Source organism: Limanda limanda, chromosome 6 (assembly GCF_963576545.1).
Source record: "Limanda limanda chromosome 6, fLimLim1.1, whole genome shotgun sequence".
Lineage (NCBI taxonomy): Eukaryota > Metazoa > Chordata > Actinopteri > Pleuronectiformes > Pleuronectidae > Limanda > Limanda limanda.
The window spans coordinates 27,495,845-27,505,386 of NC_083641.1; the positions used below are offsets into that span (position 1 = coordinate 27,495,845).

Sequence of the window (9,542 nt, forward strand, 5' to 3'; positions counted from 1 at the left end):
TAAATGAGTTTGTTACTTGCGTTACTCTCTTTTGTGAAAAATGAACACTTGCAGACAAAAAGACAAGGTTGGATGTCAGACAATATTTTCACGGACCGGCCGTTAAGGTTCGGCTACGGAGCCTCACTACGGAGGCCCTCTGGTACGGCCTCTGGTTACATCGGTGAGGCTTAATATTTTCTCATCTCTCCATCAGTCACACAACTGTCCAGAGAATGAGAACAATGCTGCTGCAGCACAGACAGAGGACCCAGAGGAGCAGGAAGACCGGGTGTGAAGCCTCAGGTCAGAGCCACTGGGACAAACAGAACCAAGATGGACGACTTCAGAGAACATCCATTCAAGCGAGTTTTACAGAAACCATCAGGGCCGGGTCTAGGCAGGGGCAAGAGGGGGCCTGGCCCCCTCAAATAAATGTTGTGCCCCCTCAAACTAAATCCCAATTTATAATAATAATAATATAATAAAGCACAATGCCCCCTCAAGATTTGTGGCTGCCCCCTCATACATGCCTGTCTAGACCCGGCCCTGGAAACCATAGTGTGTAGTTATTAAATAAAGGAAATCTGTCCAAGCAGCAAAATATCTGAGTCCAGGCGCAGAGTTTGAGAACAAGCAGAGCAAATGTAAGCACCAGCAGGAGCTGTGTGAGTGCAAGCGCAGGGTTTTGAGTGAAAACACCACGAAATCTGAACGTGCAAGTCCAGCTCTCAAACTAAAAGACCACACCCTGAATAAAGAGGAAAACACCGTACATTTCCTTTATACTTATGGTTTACTGTTTTCTTTTCTCCTCAGGTGCACTGTGATTGGTTGATGAGAGTATGTGAGAGGAAACAGGAAGTATCTATCTCTCCATCCCCGGTTGCAGCAGTTTGTACAGCATGACCTTTAGAGCAAGAGTATTGTTGTGTTGTGTCTTTTCTTTTTCTTTTCTGATGGGTTCAGTCGTCCAATTTTCGCAGCTTTATTTCTGTGAGCTTTAGTTCTGATGTTGGTTTAGGTTGAAGGAAGATTCTCAGATCCTACGACCCTTTGTGGGTTGGTGTGTTGGGTTTTCCTTCTTTTGTCCATTTTGCCGGCCTGTTGTTGAAGTTGTTGTCTTTTCTGCAATAAATTGACATTCTTTTGCTGTTACCCTCTGAACTATGTTGGACGTCTTGAGGCTGTGGTAACACCATGTGACTCATCTCGTGTCTTATACGTGATATTAATGTGGTTATTACATGGATAATGAATCATTATGTATCATGATTTTATGATTCTTTCTTAAATAAATATTTTTGGTCTTTTGTTTTCACTCCTTATCAATTTGTTTGTTTATTTGTGTTTTAATTGATGGAGACTAGCCTGTGCACAGACATCAAAGGGGGTTTCAGGGAAATGGTGAAGCAGATGGACCCAGGATGCAGAGTTTTAACAAAAAGTGTAATTTTAATGAAAGACAGAATTCAACAAAGACTGTCACATTGGTTTACACTAATTGATGTGGTTTGCACGCGTACACACCCTGTAAGGAGCTGTGGGGTAACCAAGGTAACAGTGGATGTTTTGGTGACGCCCGTAAAATGTTTGTGAAATAAAAAGCACAACAAGAGATTCCCTAACTACTTCATTCCCTCGTCTCCTACAACAGTCTTTAACAGACAAAACAACTAAAGCACAGGAATCAATCTCAAAACGGTAAAAACTAAAGAAACAAAAACACACAGGAGGCTTACACAGGGGATGTAGAGGTGCAGAGGCCCAGGACTCAGAAACACAGGAGGACAGGTCAGGAAAACAACAGTTGAGACATTGATCCGACGAGGACAAAGGGAAGCACAAAGGCTTATATACACACACAGGGAAGGCAGAGGCAATTGAACACAGGTGTTGGTGTAACACATGAGGACTGGTGCAGACAATCACAGAGACAGGAAGTGAAGAACACACTAGGAGCAGGGCCTACAAAATAAAGCAGGAAACAGAAAACACTCTTAACAAATAGACTGAAAACTAAACTAAGATGACAAACCGTTACAGGGGGATTTGAGCCACTGCCCTTTTCCTTGCTCGAGAGAAAGTGCAGTTTTTTAAAATAAAGTAACATTATATTCCTGTAATATTATATCCCAAACAAATATATTGTAATATAATAAAAAATTTAAATATCAGGTGGGGAGATTACATTAGTCTCTGTGTCCTCCCTCCCTCCACATCTCCTGCACAGGGCTGAGCACTGGAGCTGTGGACATTTCTCCGTTCTTAGAATTATCGCGACTCGGACTCTGAATAATTCTAACAGCGCTGCTCCAGGACAGACACTCGTTAAAGATCCGGTCTGTGTCAGAGTCTCTGTCGGAGTCTGCTTCCTCCTCACTCCTCCTCTGACCTGCGCTCACTTTACACGTTAACATTAAACACCAGCACTGATCACAAGTTATCAGGACACCTCCAGGACTGACGTTCACTTTGTGTTGGTTTGATTCGCTTTAGTTCATGAGACACATGTTTAAACCTGCAACACAACACGAGACGTGACGTGACACAGTCAGAGCATCAGGGTTAAAGTGAGAGAACCATCCGGAGTCATGATCCGACATCATCGATTAATGACTAAATACATGTGGTTATCAGTTTGTGTGAAGAGGGACAGAGACCAACACACACACACACACACACACAAACACACACACACACACACACACACACACACACACTGCTGCAGACAGAAGAGTTCCTCCCACAGATTACGATGTAACACAGTGTTTTAACTTCTTTGCTGCAGAAGAAGTGTGACACTTTAGTTTTCACAATACACCCAGACCACAAAGTTGATCCAACTTGAAAAAGGTGAGTAAATAACTTTACTTCATATCTGCTTATTAAATTAGTTTAAAAATTAAATTCACCTAATTTTGGCAGATATGACCAATTTAAAAACGTTAAGTAAAGTTAACTCTCAAAGTTAAACCAACTCGTCTGATTTAACTGAATAGTTGTGTTTACTCTGGCTACATCCATATAACTGTGTTTTTAAACAAAAACGATCTCTCTCCACGTTCTGCTTGTGCTTTAATGTAGAATCAGACTAACCAGAACAATCAGCTGCAGAGTTGAGGTGGAGTTCAGGTGAATTTCACAGTCGGGAACTAATTCTTCTGATTATTCCAACTCCACGTTAACGCACAACCAGAGCACAGTGGGAGGCTCCGCCCATCTGACCCAACAGTCGGTGGTTCCTGTGTCGCTCTGCTGCTCACGTGCACCTGTGCATGAGCTCATGAAGTCAAGTCTACACAAGTGAACAGTTTTACACGTGTATCAGACAAAACAAGTTTGACTCGCATGAGTTGAATCCTCGTGATAAATGAGTAAAGAACAATTATGACCTTTTACAATGTTTTTTTATGACCCAGTCTTCATATGGACTGGAGCTGTAAATAAACAGGAACTGACTTCTAACATGAGATTAACAAAGAATAATTCAACATGATTTTTTAAGTCCAGTCTCAAGAAATTAAATTAAGTGTTAGATTCAGGCTGCAAAACTACTCTCACTGTTACTTGCATGAAATATATTATAATAAGTTCACGTTTCATTTCTAAAATAAAAGAACATTTCTTCATTTTAACGAGGAGATTTACTGGTGTCTGACCGTTCGTGCACGTTAATGATGTAAAGAGGAAGGAAGCCAAGGTGTTAACTTATCTACGATTTCTATCTCTCATCATGACTCGCTGACAAACATCTTTCTCGAGGGTAGAAGCTAGGTGCTGATGTGGCTTCAACACAGAGAACTCTCTCTTTTTGTCTCTCTCTCTCTCTCTCGTGAGAAGCAACGATGGGTTTGAGTGTTTGACATTCAAACACCAACATTTAAAGTTTCTCTGGCCTGTTGAACGCTGCTTACAGCTTCAGTTGATGGTGATACAGGTTTGGTGGGAACAGCCACTGAAGTCGTTTCTAACGCTCTGTCAAATGAAGAAATTCACAGTTTGTACAAAACACAAGTTACTTCTTTGTTTTAGGTTTAATCTAACACCTTCTGGCTCAGCATGCCAGTAAGTGGAAAGAGGAAGGAAGGTGGGGGTGTTCAACATATTCAATTTATCTTTCTCTTACAGAATCTGTCTTTCTTCTCAGACTCTTATGTGTGGTAGGTAGACGTGTCTGTGATGTGACTGAGTTTCATCTTGTGCACATTATTTATCTGTGGACATTTCTATAGTTTGAAGTCACAGACGAGAGCAGCAGCTACTATGAGTGTAACTGCAGCAGCGAGTGGATTTGTTGTCCTTCTTCTCACTGTGACAGGTACTGTACGTCTACATTCATGTTTCACTCTATTTTACACTCGGACTTCTGATTCACCTGAAGTGAGTTTGAGAAAGAAAGAAAATATATGAAGGAATTATCATCAGTATTAATTTGTATGTTTGTTTAAAAGTTTCTATCGTCTAGAGCTCAAAATATTACATAGTCTGAAACATGTTATTCTTATTCTTATTATGATAATGATTATTATTATTATCATCATGACTGAGTTCTTCTCTGCTCGATGCAGGAATTGTCATCAGTGTGTGGAGTCATTAGTTGAAATGATGCTCATGGAAATGTGTTTCTTTTCTACAACAAGTAAAAAGTAAAGTCAGTGTTCTCTGATGTTGTTATGAATCTGATTCTCTGTGTTACAGTGGTACAGTGTGAGAATGGCTGTGATGTGGGTTACACTTCTACTGAGATCTGTGCCGTCAGAGGATCAACAGTGGACATTAACTGTACCTACACATACCCATCCACATTTAATAACCATGATACTACAGTTCAGGAAACATTCTGGTTCATTCGAGAGAGTAATGGGATTCACGTTGATCTAAGGACTGATCCGGACTATTCAGATCGTGTGGTGTATCTCTGTGGAAACAACAAGTGCACTCTGAGAATCTCTAACCTGAGAGAGAGTGACTCAGCTGTTTACAAGTTCAGGTTCACAACAAACCAACCTACTGGGAGTTTAACTGGTTCAGCTGGAGTCACTCTGTCTGTCACAGGTAACATTTACATCTGAACATGTGTGTCTGTGCACTTTTATATGCATGTGTGTGTTGTCAGTTTGGACTAAAATTAATTCCTTATTCTCACACACAGATTTGCATGTGCAGGTGAGCAAAGCAGTGCAGTATGACTTTTTTAACTGGGCAGAGCTCAGGTGTCAGAGCAGCTGTCGTCTTCCTGATCATCTGAACTCCGTCTGGTACCAGAATCAACAGAAGAGGGAGGAAGGAGCATCTTATTCAGGTTATTTTCATTATAGAGACAGAGTTTCCTGTGCTGTCAAAGGACTCGAGGATTTCCACTCTCCGTCAGTGCGTGAGTTTAATCTACAGTATTTCATTAACAGCACCATCAGCTGGAATATTTGAGATAATGCATTGTACCATGACTTCATGTGTTTTTAAAGACTTTTTTCTGCATGGGCACATTGAACTCTTGGGACACTACTGTCAGTACTGACTAACAAGTGTAGTACTAGTACTAGTATTCTGCTTGTGTAAATATAGATGGGAGACATGAAGTGAAGCCAAAGCATCTTGATCGCCCCCTGGTGGTTGGCTGCAGTATAGAACATGCATCCTGTCTCCTCCATGTTAGTGGGAAGGACATGGACCAATCTAAAAAGTCACATAAATTTCTATCAAAGATGGTTTCTGTCATTTTAAGTCGTTCTTATCACACTCTATTGTTCATGTTTCTCATAAGTTTGGTTTTAATTAGTTATTTGATGAAATGAAAAGTAGATTAATCTTCATGATTGACAGCTGAGGCTGACTCAGGATTGGTCAAGCTCATGTATGGACGGGACCTTGATACTGTGGCTCCATCTCAGGATCACTGCAGACTGTGGTTCCAAATGTGAAAGATGGCAGCCTTGGTATCCAGGATATTTTGGCTTCATTTCTGGAGAGTGGGAGGAAGTGGAGACGTGTCGTCCATCTTTGGTCGACTCTGCATAAAAGATAGAGATCATTTCCTCGATATTGTCCAGTTTGCTCCATTATAAGAGCAACTTATACAAGGTCCCTCATGTTCCTCACCTCCAACAGTGTGTTTCTCCCTCACACTGGAGTCTAAAGGGAACTTCCCTGTGTTGTTTGTGAACTGAAAGTTTCCTCATCTTGGAATCGTCATCTTCTTAAAATGAAAACCTGCCGACTGGTGATTCACCAGAGAAAATACATTGAGTTAGTTTTATAAATGTATAAGTTTATCTTCTGATTCTCTGATGTGCTCTGTGTTACAGTGGTAAGGAATCAAATTGGCTGGAGTGTGAGTTACACTTCTACTGAGATCTGTGCCTTCAGAGGATCAACAGTGGACATTAACTCTACCTACACATACCCATCCAAGTTCAATCACCCTTTTGCTACAGTTAACAAAACTTTCTGGTTCATTAAAGAGAGTAATGGGACTTACGTTGATCTATTGACTGATCCAGAGTATTCAGGTCGTGTGGAGAATCTCTGTGAAAACAACAAGTGCACTCTGAGAATCTCTAACCTGAGAGAGAGCGACTCAGCTGTTTACAAGTTCAGGTTCACAACAAACCAACCTACTAGGAGTTTAACTGGTTCAGCTGGAGTCACTCTGTCTGTCACAGGTAACATTTTCATTAAAGTCAGTTTGAACTGTTAGTGTGTATGTTGATATAAAATCACATTTTGTTCGCAGACCCTCAGCTCCAGGTTCATGTGAGGAGATCAACAGCTAATCCATCTTCTACCTGGACAGAGCTGACCTGTCACAGCAGGTGTCAGATCCCTGATCATCTTTCCTACGTTTGGTACAATAACAATAAACCTGTTGGACGAAAAAAATACTCTCACCTCCGACACTTTAATGCTGAAGACAGCTATCACTGTGCTATAGAAGGACAGGAGCGTTTCCATTCTCCTACATTGTGTGAGTTTACTCCTCCTCATGAAGCTGCAATAATGTGGAAATAATTTAAAATTAAACTTTTACGAAATGAAACAGAGAGTGTTTTGATTGTATTATCATCCTGTGTGTTAATATAGACTATCCTTCAGATGCTCCAAAGGTTCCCTCTGTGTCAGTGAGTCCCTCTGGTGAGATCATGGAGGGCAGCTGGGTGACTCTGACCTGCAGCAGTGATGCTAACCCAGCAGCTAGCTACACCTGGTACAAGGAGGACGAGGACTCTCCAACAGCATCAGGACAAAACTTCACCATCACTAATATCACAGCTGAACATGGTGGAAAGTATCAGTGTGAGGCCCAGAACACACACGGACGTAGTAAGGCCACCTTACATCTGACTGTTGGAGCAGGTGATTTTAGCTCTTTGACTTTTACAGCCTTCACCCCCCCCCCCTCCTTTTCATTGCACCAGAACCTTAAACCATCAATACTCAGGATTTCCAGATGTGTCACAGCTGTATATCAAGCCCATCATATTGCACATAAACAATACTGACTGACCAACAGCATCACCTGGCAAACTGAGTCATCAGTCTAACCACACTGCTCATGTCTCCTGTCTGTTGTCTAGGGAAGTCAGTGATAATCATAAATACCATCAGGCTGACTCTGGTGGTCGTGCTGGTTCCAGTGCTTGTCTGGACTCTGTGGACGAGGTAAAACAAATCCATCAGTTCACCCTCTGCTCTTTTACTGTCTTCTTCAAATGTCTTCAAACAGTAGCTTCAGTGTTATGTAGTTCATTTTGTCAAATGTTGTTTGTTGTTGTTTTCGATCCAGGATGAAGAAAACTCTGAGCTTGAAATCAGAAGTGAATGAAGCTGTGGAGATGATTGAGGTGAGAGACAGTGAGGCCAAAAAAATGACTCCATATCACAGTTTTCATCTCACTGTGTTAGAGAAAGAGATAAAACAATTCTTGGATCAGCTACTTTGTATAATCTGCCCCAAAACGTAAAAGGTTACACCCCCTGTCCTCCAAATATGGTTACTTCTGGTTTCAAAAAACCAAGATGGCGCAGGACAACATGTCAAAAATAGAGGATTAAAAATGGCAGCTCACAAACCAATGGGTGACGTCACAGTGCGTTGACACTTCTTGGCCCATGTCCCGTCCTTCCACCAAGTTTTTTGGAAATCAGTTTATCAGTTTTTGTGTAATCCTGCTGATGAACAAACAAACCAACGGACAGGGGGCGTAACTACGTTCAAACTGTTTTGAATGAACTGTGATTCTTTGCAGGTTTCATGAATAAAGTCCAGTGAGGCTTAATATTTTCTCATCTCTCCTCCATCAGTTAGACAACTGGCCTGAGTATGACGACATCGATGCTGCAGCACAGACAGAAGACCCAGAGGAGCAGGAAGACCGGGTGTGAAGCCTCAGGTCAGATCCACTGGGACAAACAGAACCAAGATGGACAACTTCAGAGAACATCCGTACAAGCCAGTTTTACAGAAACCATAGTGTGTAGTTATTTAATTCAGGAAATCTGTCCAAGCAGCAAAATATCTGAGTCCAGGCGCAGAGTTTGAGAACAAGCAGAGCAAATGTAAGCACCAGCAGGAGCTGTGTGAGTGCAAGCGCAGGGTTTTGAGTAAAAACACCACGAAATCTGAACGTGCAAGTCCAGCTCTCAAACTAAAAGACCACGCTTTTAAATAAAGAGGAAAACACCCGTACATTTCCTTTCTACTCATGGATTCTTGTTTTCTTTTCTCCTCAGGTGCACTGTGATTGGTTGATGAAAGCATGTGAGAGGAAACAGGAAGTATCTCTCTCTCCATCCCCAGTTTGTACAGCATGGCCTTTAGAGCAAGAGTATTGTTGTGTTGTTTCTTTTCTTTTTCTTTTCTGATGGGTCCAGTTGTGCAGTTTCCGCAGCTTTATTTCTGTGAGCTTTAGTTCTGATGTTGGTTTAAGTTGAAGGAAGATTCTCAGATCCTACGACCCTTTGTGGGTTTTTATTTTTTCCATTTTACCGGCCTGTTGTTGAAGTTGTTGTCTTTTCTCCAATAAATTTTAATTTTTTTGCTGTTACCCTCTGAACTATGTTGGACGTCTTGGTGATGAAACTTGGAGGCTGTGGTAACACCACGTGACTCATCTTGTGTCTTATACATGATATTAATGTGGTTATTACATGGATAATGAATTATTATGTATCATGATTTTTATGATTCTTTCTTAAATAAATATTTTTGGTCATTTGTTTTCACTCCTTTTCAATTTGTTTGTTTATTTGTTTTGTTTTTTTAATTGATGGAGGCTGGCATGTGCACACAGACACCAAAGGGGGTTTCAGGGAAATGGTGAAGCAGATGGACCCAGGATGCAGAGTTTTAACAAAAAGTGTAATTTTAATGAAAGACAGAATTCACCAAAGACTGTCACATTGGTTTACACTAATTGATTGCACTGTGGTTTGCACGCTTACACACCCTGTAAGGAGCTGTGGGGTTACCAAGGTAACAGTGGATGTTTTGGTGATGCCTGGAAGTTCTCTGTAGCGTAAATGTATTGAGGCGCACAAAACGAGAGATTTCCGGACTACTT

The 9,542-nt window shown here is 41.3% G+C and overlaps 1 protein-coding gene across 1 annotated transcript; it reads left to right on the forward strand.

Annotated features, from left to right (window-relative positions):
* The first annotated feature begins 72 nt into the window (after positions 1–72).
* LOC133003019 (limbic system-associated membrane protein-like) lies at positions 73–8,364 on the forward strand. Its single transcript, XM_061072607.1, has 7 exons — positions 73–163; positions 6,288–6,644; positions 6,716–6,946; positions 7,075–7,335; positions 7,557–7,641; positions 7,766–7,823; positions 8,284–8,364. Exons 1-7 carry the CDS (start codon positions 73–75, stop codon positions 8,362–8,364), a joined length of 1,164 nt encoding a protein of 387 aa, XP_060928590.1.
* The last annotated feature ends 1,178 nt before the right edge of the window (positions 8,365–9,542 follow it).